Here is a 15,388-nt window from a genome sequence, read left to right on the forward strand (position 1 = left end):
GAACTGTGTGACTACTTGATCTAAGAAATAACTATGTATCAACGAGCGAGTGTGACTAAATCTCACCAATTCAAAAAAGTACATATAAATAATACTTTATGTGACTTTTGATAAGGTTTAGCAATGAACGCATGAACCTAAAGCTCAGGATGTCATGTACACAAATCAAATCAGAGGGCAGTACATATATTTAGGATAATAAATCCGAAGCATTTTATAGTGTCCATGTTTTTGTGGTTGGTGCACTGAACCATGTTTTTTATTTTCTTAAGCTGTTATCATTGTTCATTTAACATCTTGAAAAAAGAACATCTAAGTTTTGAGTAACTAGGCATCAGTGTGCTCAGGGAAAAATGTATACCAAGGATTTGTTGTAAAGTTATTTTCTGTCTTAAAGTTTGTTTGGTCGACGACGACTAATAACTTCCAGCAATGTTGGGAAAAATGTTGGAAAAACCAATTGCTAAATATTGGATCCACAAACAAATTATAATAAAGGAAAATCATTTTTTAAATTATCATGTTTTTATGGAAATGGGTATTGTACGTTTTTTATGGGTAGTTTATAACTACATATCTCAAAAATGGATTAAAAAACAATCTAAAAATTAATTCAAATATCATCATATTATTTATAATTAATTGAAGTTTTAATTTTTTACTACTATAAGCACGAGGATATCATTTTTAATACCATTACGTATTTGTCGTAAAATTTTATCAAATATTTGAACCCATGTATTATAAAAATTGTATTTTATTTAAGTATATGAACAATACTTCTAGGAGTAGATTTGGAGATACTGTTTTTACTTGTTCAACCATGTACTCAGACCATGGAATTCTAGACAAATGGAATGATCAGGCATTCCGCTTACCTAGTTTTTCTTTATTTACTCTCTTGAAGGAACGAAGTAACAATTGATATTGACTATTTTTTTCCTTTTTTCAACCAATCAATCCTATTATATTACAAGTTTATTGAATTATATAACTAAGAAATATCAGAATTCTTTCTTTGATGATTTGGAACATGATTTGTGAGCAGACATTTAAAAAAAATTGTATGCTAGTAAATAGCAATATATAATTGCTCATATTATCAATTTATCCCCCTTTTGAAAATTCAAGCGTATTAGTAGTGTATGCCCGCCCGCTAGTATGTAACATAAAACAAACAGAAAATTAAGTTAGTCACGCACACAATTTGAAGAATTTTTTTGTGGGAGGAGAACTGCTTAGCTTTTATGACGCTTTATTAACTGCTTGCAGCCGCGAGAAGGAGGAAATAAATATAAATCACAGCAAATATATATACGCTAGAATTACTCCGATGTTGATCGTTAATTCTACTCCGAATTCAACAAAGAAAACTCTCATTTTTTACTACTTTTCTTTAGTAAGCACTCCTACTAGTTGTTACTTGATACTAAGATGTTCTGTCTTCAAGAATTAAGAAATAATTACAACAGCTTTGGAAAATAAAAAAATACTTCAGACTACCAGCTAGAAAATGCACTTGTGAAGACTTTAACTTATATGTTCTCTCTTCCAAAATATAAGAATAATGAGAACAGATTTTGAAAAAAAAAATATATATATATATTCCTCTATATGGTTTTTATATTGATCTCCATAAATGAAAATAATGCTTATAATAGAAGAAGCCCGGTGCTATTTTTAGTAGCTACTTGAATTTAGATATTTTATTTTGTTTTCCAAAGTTGTTACCATTATGGTTTTATTCTTGAAGAGAGAAGATATGAGCATAAAGTAATTACTAGTGTGAGAAAAACTAAAAGTAACAAACAAGATTGCTTGTCATTGATGGAATCGGAGTACATATAATTGAGGATCCACATTGGAGTAATTCCAGTCTATATATATCCTTGCCAAAAACGTAGTTTAAAAAAAATTATTATTTCCTTAACCTCATGGCAAATCGCAGCTAATGTAATTAAACGTCATGACAGCTAAGTTGATTTCCTTCGCAAGGAAGAAGCACCGTCTCCATCGTTCTCTACTATTTAATATTATTTGTCAAGAAAGAAAAAAAAAGTAGAAAAGATTTCTTATAGTTTTTGGAAGTAACTGATTATGCATTATTCCACTTTGCATTGCTTAAAAATAGGTTGGTTCATTTTTGAAAGCAGCAGTTCTCAAAGGGAAGTGCTATATCACCGTCGTTCTATTATTAAATATTAAGCATCTTCAATATAATATTCAATAAATATATCAACAATAAACTCATGTGTTTTTGGTCTATGAAGTAACTGAAAACTCTCCATTTCTCAATATACTCATTCTTAAAAATGCCCTTAATGTGTAAAAATAACAAAAAAAGTTATTATGAAAGTATTCTTCTGTACAATAATTGATGGATGATATTAATATCTAAAAACATACTTGATGAACGAATTTTAATGTCCAATATAATATAAATTAAGATTTTTTGAAAAAAAAAAAAAAAAAAAAAAATGGGTTATTCAATTTAGCAACCATTTTTCGTAATCTTTATAATGTAGAAAATATAACAATACAAGCAAATTGACCTCATTACTAATATAGTTTTAAACACATTATGCCAATCTTGATAATAATATTTTTATATACGGCAATTTTTTTAATTAAGATTAAAATCTAAGTGTTGTACATATTAAGGCTTCTTCTGTAGGGCAATGATATATTTGAGCCATGACAAATTTGTCATTTCAAATTGCACATTCTGCAAAATAAAATAAGTATGTAGTATTGGTAGGGTTAGGGAGTACCCTATCAGCTGTTTGCCTTTGACTTTTTCACGATTCAATTGAATAAACCTTCATGAATAGTTTTATAAAATGAAAGCCTGCGTATCTAACCGCGTATTGAATTCAACATGCGTATCATAACAATTTTGAATCTGATTTGTTATTCGACTTAAAACCAATAACAAAGCAAACAATTCTTCATAAACAAAGATTCATATCAACTCTCAACTGAATAATTGTTATTATTTTAACATAATGAGCAGCCCTTACTTGGTTTTTCTGTCTTAAACAGAAAAGATACAGTTTAAGGACATTTGGAGACAATGAGCTCTAGGCTAATCGTCCAACCATCTGCAAAATCTTCTATTAAGTAACTTTTCTCCTATAACACACTTTTTTTGTGACCATCTCATAGATTTTTGGAATCACTCATTCAATTTTACATAATTAATTTACGAAAAATCGATAATAAATTATTATTATAAATTATTGAGCTGAAAAGTTCAAGGCTTAACAAGGAAAGCTCTTTTTTAACTTCAAAATTGTCTTTTTTTAATTATTATTATTAATTTTCTTTATTTATTTTTTGGTATCTTATAGAGTGGAGCTTTAGAAATAACGAAATTTGCGTCACGCTAAGCACATACACACAAACTAAAGAACAGATTTCTCATGAAATTTTGACAGTTGTCTGATGAGTGAATTTATAAAAATAGCACAATCTATATGTGAAAACCGGGAATTTTCAACCCATGTGGTATGTACTTAAATACTTAATGTCAGAGAGAGTAATTGTAATACTCTAATGTTTACTTATACTTAATCAGTCCAACTCTATCTTATCAATTAAAGAAAAATACACATTATTTTTTCAGCCCAAGTTTTCAGCTTCTTAAGAATATTCTCTCCCAAGCTTTAAAGACCCAAGCGAAAAAGTAACTTTAAAAAGAATTTGTGTTGTCTAGAGTTGTACCTTTTTTTTTAATGTTCCTGTAATTGGTTAGATGAAGTTGTACTGATTAAATACAATTAACCATTATAGTATTACAATTACTCCAACTAACCTAGGAATTTTTGTGGGAAGTCCATATACATAAAGTATATTTCTTTTTCTATGAATCACCTGGGCTTGAACTTACGTACATTGAGTTCAAGAGAATAATTTCTCCCGAATGCGTTGTCCATAAGCTACGGCGGTTTCATTATTAACTTTTCCATTATTTTGGAACAGGAACAATTTCCCCTTTCTGCATTCAAACAATGACAATTATGTATTATTATATCAAATCTGCTTATTGTATCTCTTATTTAAACCTTAAAAATACTACTATATCCTATACTTCGGTAACATAGAAACCAAAATAGTTAGAGTTGACTAGCTAGGACCAATAAGCATTATTTACCGATGGTGGGAACATTTTTGTTGGTATATCCTTTCGGGGAATACAAATCCAACAAAAGGTAATATTATTCAATATATATTATGCAAAATAATTGGTAATCCTTTGAAGTTCCAAGCACAAGCTTTAACCAAGGTTTCATCATATTTGACAAGTCAAGTACGAACTTTATAAGATCTTAACAAGCCATCACAAAAATAATTAATACCTAACGTTGACTTGTTTACAACGTTATCAAAATATGGGATGACACAAATGATCTCTTTTCAATTTGAAGGCATACAAATAACAAAAAAAGGGCTCAGTGTCACTGATTACCACCGTCTTTTGTCAATCTAAAGATTTACAACTTTTTATCTTTCACAAGAAAAATATATTCAATTCATTTTTCTACGTACATTTTGACGTTTTTTCCTCACTATTTTTATGACAGATTGCATTAAAGAGGTAAAATAATCCATAAAATGATCAATTTGAATTTTTTTGTTTCAAATAACATACAGAGTTGTGAGGTTTCTACTTTAAAGCGAAATATGTAGCAGATTAAAAATATTTCCGGGGATTTTCTTAAGAGTACACATTTTATACTTCCAATTTTTATGATGATGCCTTTTACACTTTATTCTACGGTAACTTTTTTTAATGGTATAGAAATGATGATTATAAGAACTTTTGATGTATAAAAAAACAACAAAAAGTGAGTTTGACACTTTGAAAATGTTGGGAAGGAGAAAAGCTCAAAGAAGAAGAATCAAAACTACGGAAAATAAAAACATTGCTAATGTTACAAACTACTAAAAATATTGCACTCAAGAAAATGAATTTAATATAGAACTCCCAAATATTTATATATGATATCAGGTCCTTAAAATAAAATAACGAGTTTTAAGATTATATTTTTCATTTATATTATAATTAATAATAGGATGAGAAAAAAATATAAATTGAAGTACAATTTGTAAAATTTATTTTGCTTGTTATTTAAAAATAAATGAAAAAGCTACTGCTAAAAATAATAAATGTGGACGCTTAGATTGACTCTAATAAAGCATAATTGTATTTTATACGTCCTAAAATACTCTAATATATATTGATCTGGATTTTTTAATATAATTATTATGTGTAAGAACTAGAAGACTCACGGTCCATTGGATACAAACCTCATCAATTGGTAAATTTCATAAGAAAAATCAAGTATTACTCCTTTGATATATTGATTTTGTATTATTCACACGGCAAAGTTTTTGATGAAAGTGTTTTATCACTTTTTTTATTTCAAATTTGCGCTAAATCACAACTTCTTCACTAGGGTATTTCTTATTATTTTCTTTTTTTTTTAAATGTCAAACTCTGGGTAACACATGTTCCTTTTGATAAAAAAATACAATTTGAAAAATTGGAGCTAGATTGAACAATAATTAGCGTAGCTTGAGAACAGTTCACAATGTAGCTTTTATGTTCTACAAATTTTTAAAGATGACTTTATTTACTCTAAGAAATATCCCTTACGTTCTGACAAAAAATATATAAAATGTAACGTACAAAGCAAAATAGTTGAAAAGAAAAATAATATATTGTACATATTGCGCAAAATGTTTTCCCCCTTTTTAATAAAAATTTATTCTTTATGAATTCAGCCCAATACTTTGTAGCTTCCTTACAATTTAATTTACATAGTTTCTAATTTGAAAAAAATAACGGGTGCAGCAAAAAATCACAAGACTTTCAATCAAGAACTTTATCAATATGTATTTCGGCAAGTAGTTGTAATAGGGTATGTCAATAAAATATAAATAACTAATATAGTGTCTCGGCTACCCTAATCAACGATGTAGCCCCCCTTGCGGCAATGATGGCTTCCAGGCGGCCACAGAAGGCCTTGCATTTATTGCAGATGTAGTCCTCAGACATGGCATCTGCTGGTTGAAGTTGTCCTTGTTCTTGAGGCTCTTGATATTTGGGTGACGGAAGGTGTAGGCCTTGTACTCAACATGTACCAAAAAAGTGAAGTCAAATGGGCTAGCATATGGTGAGTAGGGGCCATATTTTCTTTAGCCAGAAATGCAAGTTGTCCTCCAACCACTTCCCGGTTTTTGTGGGACGTGTGTGCAGGCGAACCATCCTGCTGGAACACCACGTTTATATACGGGTAGTTGGTCTGAACCCGTGGTAACAACTTCTCCTCCTTTGGTTTCTTGCCAACGTCTAAAAGTGCATTGACTGATATTCGTTGGTAACGTTCTGGGCTTCTAAGACTCTTAGGAAGATCGAGTTTTTTTGTGTATTTTTAGTATTTGACAGGAACAATTTTACCAAATTCACAAAAACCTTGATTTATGTAGCAAAAACGAAGTGTATAATTTGCAGCACCCGGTATGTTGAATGTAAAATAATATACATTTATTTAACAATTTAATTTGTTTGAAAAGCATCGGGAGAAGAAGAATATCATGTATAAATCGGTTTAATCTAAGTAAGTTAAACCTTATTTAGGTGTCTGTTACCAAAATGAGGGGGAATACATTGACTTAATGTCGAATAAATTCGGGGTTTATCCTGTACCACCATCGGTAATTAAAGAAGAGTATCTGGTTATGATCAAATATTACAATAAAAGAAAATATGAAGTTTTGAAAAAAAAAAAAAAAAAAAAAGCAAGAATTCAAATTATGGAACATTACAAATGGCAGAAGAATGTTCGAATGTCTTTTTGAAAAATTGAGACTGTTAAAAAAGAACAAAGGAAGATAATCAAAAGTCAATTAGAAAATGAAGAAGCTTTCATTTCCAAATTGGATGATATTTTTGCTTATGCTAATGATTTGAGTAATATTTCTGTCTGACAGGAAGACAAATATTTCTAGTTTGTTCTACGCCAAAAACTTAAAAATGGATCAATGGCTGGAATTGATAAAAAAAGAAAAAAAAAAGAAACAAAGCAATCAAAAGAAAATAATAAGTTCATCAAAGAAAGGAACGAGATGATAGACCTTTACTTTCTACTGTACAAATAATCTAATCTGATTTGGAAGATAACGAACATGAAGGGAGAACAACTAGGGTTTTCAAAAAAATAAGAAAGCCCCTATTCTAGACAATATATATATTAAGATGAATATCTTTATTTTAGAAATACAATTAATTTAATGCATCAGATGGCATTGATATTTTAAATTAATTTAATACACTTGTGTAGAAACAGTATAGTTTAAGTATAAGAATAATTATAATAAATAACGATAAAAAATTTAATTTTTTTTTTTGGTATTAGCAAAACCATAAAACAATGAGACTGTTACCTTAAAAACATCTCCTTTGCTACAAGAAAAAAATTCTCTGCAAGATGTTACTCCTCAAATACCCAAATAAGTCTACTACTTCATCATTTAGTGCAATTATTTTTGCCTTTTGGCGGGGTTCACTTTCTTAATATTCAATTAGAAAAGTTAATTTATTGAGATTGTTATTTATATATTAATTAACTGCCCCTTCAGTCCTCTTGGTGGATAAAAATATTTTCCTAGCTAACCTAATTTGTACAAAAAAACAAACAAAAAAAAAACAGTGACGTTCTCCACTTGGTTTATGGTCTTGAGAATGATAATTTACTCAAATTATGCGGTACTAACAGCTGAAGTCATTGAAGCTTATTGGAAATATACAAATTTATATTATAAACAATACGTATATTTCTAATTGTTGGTAATATTAACCTTAGGCAATTTGATATTTTATCAATTTGTAATATTAATCATTTCAATCTATAAAAATTAATGATGAATAATTATTTTACCTTCAAATGAGTTTATAGCACTTATGAATGGATAAATAACCACTTAACGGTATTTGTTCTTGGTTGAAACTCTTCTAAATGTGAATTCAATATAGGCACTTGAATTTTTAAATAGCTTGATAGCCCATTTATATACACACAAATATTTAATTCCAAGTGGATAAAATACAAATATATATTTGTTGATAATTATACCTAAACACTTCAGATAAATTATTTTTAATTACATTTCCATAAATTATATAACATAAAAAATATTTCTTCATTTTTCTAATAAAGTAAAGTACCGGTTTAAACTGAAATAATTTAAAAATAGAAAATTAAGTTGACTTTATTCCAAATATATTGTTACCCTGAGTGTGAATTTATAGATAAATATATATACATCAATAGATAAAACTAATTTATTGCTTAAAAAATCAAATATTATGAATTCTCAGTTACTGCAAGTACATGACTGGTGAATGCTAACCCCCCTCCCCTTACCTTTAAAGTGGATATTTAAAAAATACAATTTCATTGAAACTTTTCTAGTTATTTTATATTATATACAAGTACAAATTAAACATTTTTTTACCAATATATTTCATGCCTTTGAATTCAGAATTAAAAACAGTAATTGGAGAAAAGACTTTTAAACCTGGAGAATAAATTACATAATTTTTTATACACTCAGAAAATAATAATTTGCAATCGCAAAATACGGGTACAGAAAATTATTTAAGAATTTACTTAGGAAAAATATAAAACCCACCTGATAAAACAAGGATATTTATGTCGTCTCTGGGGTAAATAAACACACCAGGAATGAAACAGAGGGTTAAATTTAAGTTTGATGGCTTCTAATGTCAAATTTTCACCTTTTATACGCTCTTTTTTTTTTGTCTATTCTGTATTATTAACCTACTTTTATTGAATTCGATCTCATTTTTCATCTCCCAATCTTGTAAATATTCGAAATCAAGGGTAAAATATCAATGGATTAGGGCTAATTTATGAAATCATGTGTAATTATCTTTGATATCTTTCCCTGAAAAGTAGGGATTAATAAATATACTAATGTTTTGTTTCAATTTAATAAATTTCCAAAAATATATATATATTATTATTTTTTTTCATTTTTGAATGTATAAATTACAAAGCCCATATTTTTATTAAATATGGGCTTTGTCTATCACAAATCTTCCTTATCTTAATTTATTTGTTAACATGATATTTACGATGTAAAGAAATGACCTCTTAAGTATATGTATTGTACGTACATGTTATAAAACTATCAAAGCATACAATCAATCTTAAATTTTCATCTTGATATATGTATGTATAAATTGCTACCAAAAAAAAGACTACTTATTCTGCAGCAAATCCAATAAATTTTGATTATCGTGAATATATAAAACAAACATTATTCCTTTTTTATATATCTCAAATATAAATTGTTCTATTTCAATAAAATTGTTTCTATGCATATCAATGTGCCAATAATGATATTGCGATATGTTAATTACAGTGTGCATAGTGGTCCTGAGTTAGAGTTCCAACAAAAAAAAATTAAATTACTCAGAGATTATGATTTGTTTTGGATTATATATTAATACTTTTTCAAAGTTTAATAATGCCATTAATTGACTAATTTGGTAGTATTGGTGAGAGAAGTTATAGTGATGGCGAGAGAAAAACCATACATGTTCAATACTGGCTCAAAGGTTGTATTTAGTGACTTAGAGAACTCTTACATTAAGTATCATAGTATGATTTTATGTAATTGTCTGAATATATTTTTCACCGTGTTTATATACAATACATATTCAGCTCAAAATCATTTATATATCATTGGTCTCAGAATCCTGTTTGTGGTTCACAAGTTGGAAACCACTTCCCTAGTCCATACTCTTGACTGCAAAGTCAAAGAGGGTTGAATAAGATGAATATGGAGACCAAAAGTGCTCAAAATTGTCTTGGGACTTCATTTCCATTATGAGTCCCAGACCAAACTTTAATTGTTTTTATGACAAAAATATTGTCGCTATATTTCTGACTTAAGAAATGAAGAAATCTCTTCATTCAATAGTTTTAAAAGTTAATGGGACTCTCATTCTGGACCACCTTGTATGCTCCTAATAAAACCTTTCAAATCCAACATGCTCTGGATTGTATTATAAGAATAAGGAATAAGTTACTTACGAGTGCATTTCCAATGATGCCACAAATAAAAACAACGGCAATCAAACATATGAGAACAGTTTCAAATTTATCTACGGATATGTAGCTTTGATAGACGTCATAGTCTTCTTCTCCAAGACATAGTTTGTTTTCACATATTGAGCAATTGAGACGACCATCCTGAAGTCGAGGCCACTCCTCGAAATATGTTTCATTGACCATTTGAGAGTTGTTACCAATGTCAATACTCAATTCATCTCCCTCCATTTATAATCTGAAAGATGAAGAAATAAATTAACTTAAAATGTAAAGAAAGATTGAACACATTCAAATCAAATTGATTGATCTAGGACAGTGGTTCTCAAACGAGGCTACTTGAGGTTTTAAAAGAATATTTTAAAAGTGGTACAAGAATTAGGGCGTCTTAAGGGGCTGGGCTGGTGGGGCTATAGCCACAAATTAAGAAATTTTTGTTGTTGACAAGAAAATGTAATATTTGAAATTTTTCTTTAAAACATTTAAAGAAAAAAAAAATCAAAAAATTTTATCATGTAATTTTTTTTTAAATTTCATTTTTTTATGACCACCTTAGGATTTGAATTAACTTTCTACAAAAAAGGCTATTTTTTGAGAATAGATATGGATTTTTAAATTTTTTGTGAATAGCTGAAGATGTTAAAAAATTTTATAAACAACATTAGATTGTTAATTTTTTCACACAAAGAAATCATAATTTTTTGACAATAGATATGAATTATTGTAATTTTTTCTACAAAAATTGGATTTAAAAAAAAAAGTAAGTTTTTGAATTTTTTTTCCAAAAATTTCGTTTCAAAAAAATTCCAAAAACCAAAACTCCCTCCAACATCCAAAATAAAATCCTACCTTTTTCACTGAAGATAAAAATACCTTTTGAGTGAAAGGGAGTGTATATGTAGGTTAAATTAATATTTTACAAGTGGTATATCACTAAAAAAAGGTTTAGAAGCCCTGATCTTGGAGATACTTTGTTGACAGAATAGTATAAATTAATCTTTTGTTTACTTAATTTTTATACATTAGACTTATCAATATGCATAAATGCCATCAATAGTATGTCATTGCCAAACACCAATATATCGCGCCAAAAATAATGAATGGTTGAGAAACAAATATAAAAACAATTGAATATTCCGTCCTCCTTCCTCCAAATTGAAACTTCTATTTCCTACGGATCCTCATTCTCATTTATAAGAGTTTAATTAACTTTTTTCTTAGAATATGATGATGAAGCTAATAGGATATATCCTGTTGTGGAATATTGCCAAAAAAAGTTCTAATTTTTAAGTAACTTTGAATTTACTATGTTACATATAACTAAACCCATAAAATTCTTGAAATTGCATGACATCAATGAAGTTTTCAATAAAAGACAATTTATTATTTATATCATATATTGGATTCGCTAACTTTTTTCATGAAAAATCTACAATAGCTCAAGCTTCTAGTTTGATTTTTTTTTGTCTTTTTGAGTATTGTTTGGTTTTTAGTTATCATTGACAATAACAATATAATCTTTATTTTTATTAATAAAAGAGACAAGTTTTACATTCGTATTTTGAAAATTTATTTAAAAAATGCGTAGAATGAAGAAAATAAAGCCTGTAACTCAATTGCGTCCCAAGCCTACTTAACATACTTTATAAAAAATTTTGGTTTCAAAATATTTGTTCTAATTTTTTTTGCAAAAATATAAATTGTTACAAACAAATCTGGGGTTTTAAAAGACAACACTGTCTAACATTTTTTATATCCTCGGTGTTGAAGATAAGAATAGATTATGTTAATATATTTTAAAACCGAATATTAAAAAACTCTAAAAAGTTTTTTAAATGTCTGCATCATACTTATAACTCAATTTATCTTTGTTTAAAGTGGATAATAATTACTTTCTATTCAGATGCTCATAGCTTCAAGACGAATAAATTCAAAAAGTTTAAAAGTATCTCATTGGATAGCTCAAAGTATGGACTTTAATTTAAAAAAAAAGAGCGAGAATCAAAAGGTACAGATTGTTTCATAAAAAATGACTTTTTGATAATCATGAAAAAATTCACGATCAGCTTTTTATGTTTTATAACTTTTTCAAAACAACTTAATTTACTTTAATAAATATTAATGTTGTTTTGAGAAAGAACTATTTATAGTTTGAACTACAATACAAAATAGTTGAAGGAAAATCAGACCCATTTATTGGTCGTTCATATGTGTATCAAATTTCAAATCCCTCTTTATGAAGTCCCATCGCTCATATGTACAATTGGAGTATTTTTTATTTTTGTACGATTTTGTGTCCATTGGGTATAGAACTATCTTCATACCACAATTATTAATTATAATGGTAATAGAATATTAAGTCAAAAATTATACAACCCCATACTTTGATGAAATAATTCATACTTTTAAAGTTATCAATAGGCAGAGCAAGGAGTGGCACACATTATGTTATACATTGGAGTGTTAACAACAGACGAATCACAGCTTCAATTCTTACAACAAATCGTTGAAGAGCATAAAAAGATGTACCCAGAATCGAAAAAAAATAAATATGTTTGTACTTTGTATTCCATAAATATTACTCAGGAAAAAAAATGACCATTCATAAATATGGGTAATAATGATTTTATGTTAAAAAAGTTATGAGTTAATGAAATATGAAATATCCCACAAAACAAAACGAGAAAATATTGTTGATAGTTAAGTCTATGATCTTTTTTTGTAAGATATTTATTTTTATAGCCATTGAGCTACCTCTAAACTAAGCTCAATTTGATAGGGAAGGGAAACCACAAAAACATTATACCCACCAAATTATGTAAAATTACTTTTCTCTTTAACATTATTATATATACATATTATTTTTCCTCAGGACTACATAATTTTTTTTAGAGCAAATTAAGCTGTCTTGAAAAAACTATAAAACATAAAGCCTTAGCATAGATTTTTCTGCCGATAATCGAGAAATTTTTTCCTCTTTTTATGAAAAAATTGGCTATTTTCAAAACTTTGAGGTCATTGAATTACCTCTAAACATTTTTGAATTTTGCTGTAACTTTGACAATTGTATTTTGTATCAAAAATAATGTTTAAATTGTCAATATCAAAAGATTAAAAGTTATAAGAATTTAACCATCATCCTTAATTTTCAATCAAACGCTACTTAAATAGGTCAACAAATATTTTACAATTATTACAATTAACAGTTTAATATTGTATATTAATCTTTTTATTGATAAAAGAAAATGAAGCAAACTCATTTTGTGTAAAACTTAATTGTTTTTAAGAGAAATGATTTCAGGCAATTTCAAGAATTTCATAGGTTTAGTTATAAGTAAATTTGTATGTTCCAGGCTAACTAAAAATTAGGTTCTTTGTGGACAATACTCCACCTAGGGCATTTTTCTTATTATTGCTGGTTACAATTATTAATAATTAAAATATATTAATAGATATATATGAAACCCCCCCCCCAAAAAAAAAAGTATGAAAATCCATTTTTATAATTTCATTAATGTTTGTTAAGCCTTATATAAATTGTAAAGAATATTTCTAAAGACATAATATATTTCATTCATTTTTGATTTAAAAAGGTTTTTATTAGATATCTCATGTCAATCCAAGCAGTTTAGCACAATGATTCAATATTGTAAAATATTTTTTACTTAGTTTAATTCCATCCATTAATTAGCGTTTACTTTTATTTTTTAGTATTTCTTTAATAGATTATTGGTTGCATAATTTTTAAGAGTAAAATATACTGGTAAGTATGGTTGTAAAAGTTGAATGCTACATTATATCATATTATGTCCTACATAAAATGAATTAAAATAAATATAGTTTTCTGATAGTAAGATATAAAACAATATATATGCTAAAATAGCAAGTTTATCTGCAAAACAAGAATCTTTGTTCAGTTGTTTCTACTGGAACATTAATGAGGTAAAATAACTAAATGTAAGGGAATTAGTCCACTTTTGGTCATTTGAATAATAAATGTTATAATTTTCTCTCTATAGAAGGGTTGCTGTAAACCATAAAAAATACATATTTTTGGACCGGTTCCACTACTAAATATAGCATCGGTATGCCGCATGACACTTATGTGATTCAATGGTATAGCCTTAATTTTTGTAATTTCAAATAAAGACACTTACAGTCAATTTATGGTGCTTAATAAACGAATAATTATTATATATTTACTCAGCTAAAACATCGCCACAAACAAATTACATTTTGGAATATGTGTAAAATCAGATAAACGATTTCTTGTTTATCTATATTAATAAGGCAAAGTTTGTTTGTATGAATGTCTTAATGTATTTATTTATGAAAAATAGTCACGGGGTGCACTCTACATATATAGTGATCCCTCATGTATATCATATACATATTTTTGATCTTTGAAATATCAATTGAAGTAAAATTAATTAAATATGGAAGGTGTGTGTGTGTAGTATCGAATATGAAGCCCTGTTTCTGTTTATTTTTATAATTGTTCTCTCAAGTATATATTAATTCATATGCATTTGCAGTATATGTTAAGATTTGATTTGAATATATACACTGGTGTGTAAAAATGAATAAACTCACGCAGGCATTTTTTATTTAGCTTACAAGATTACTGTTTTTTATAAGTGAACATTCTAAAGATGAAAGTATACATTAGTCATCTCTTCATATTATTTTTTTGCTTTTTTCATTGATCAGGACAGAGCAATATATCATATAAATGGATATAAGACTTGATTAGTTCCGTGTAAGTGGGTTCATGAAAAATGGAGAGTAACATTGAAGATTTCTTGTGGAGTTATGTTCTATATACTAGAGCAAATTTTGTATTTTATTCAACTCCTAATTACTCCGGGAAGTATCGCTTTTTCATTTTATTTTTCTCCAAATAGTCAACAGTAAATATATCATTTTCTTACTCAGAAAGCATTTTGAGATATAAATTGAATCATTTTTGTGTATCAACATGAGGCCATCGGACTAAGCCAGAGCCCTTCAAACATTGAGATTTATTAAGCAATTATAATTTTAAAAAAATATCAAAGGACTGTTTTCATGATCCAATTGTTTGCTATGGACCTATGTTGGAAATAATTGAATGATCAGCATTTGCTAACTCTTTTATATTGTACACATATTGACATTGCATAATGTGTAAATTTACAACATATTATGTAAAAACTAAGCGTTATTCATTGAAAACGCTGGGGATAAAGTTCATTTCTTATCAAACG

The 15,388-nt window shown here is 27.7% G+C and overlaps 1 protein-coding gene across 6 annotated transcripts in view; it reads right to left on the reverse strand.

The window, feature by feature from the left end:
- LOC121119852 (orexin receptor type 2) overlaps positions 1–15,388 on the reverse strand; it is a 144,042-nt gene that overhangs the window by 38,377 nt on the left and 90,277 nt on the right. For all 6 annotated transcript variants that reach the window (XM_040714659.2, XM_040714657.2, XM_071889150.1 and 3 more), the window contains one exon: positions 10,128–10,380. In XM_040714659.2, the coding sequence (XP_040570593.1) occupies positions 10,128–10,373 (246 nt within the window). In that variant the 5' untranslated portion in view covers positions 10,374–10,380. The remainder of the gene's footprint in view (positions 1–10,127; positions 10,381–15,388) is intronic.

This window comes from Lepeophtheirus salmonis, chromosome 6 (genome assembly GCF_016086655.4).
Source record: "Lepeophtheirus salmonis chromosome 6, UVic_Lsal_1.4, whole genome shotgun sequence".
Lineage (NCBI taxonomy): Eukaryota > Metazoa > Arthropoda > Copepoda > Siphonostomatoida > Caligidae > Lepeophtheirus > Lepeophtheirus salmonis.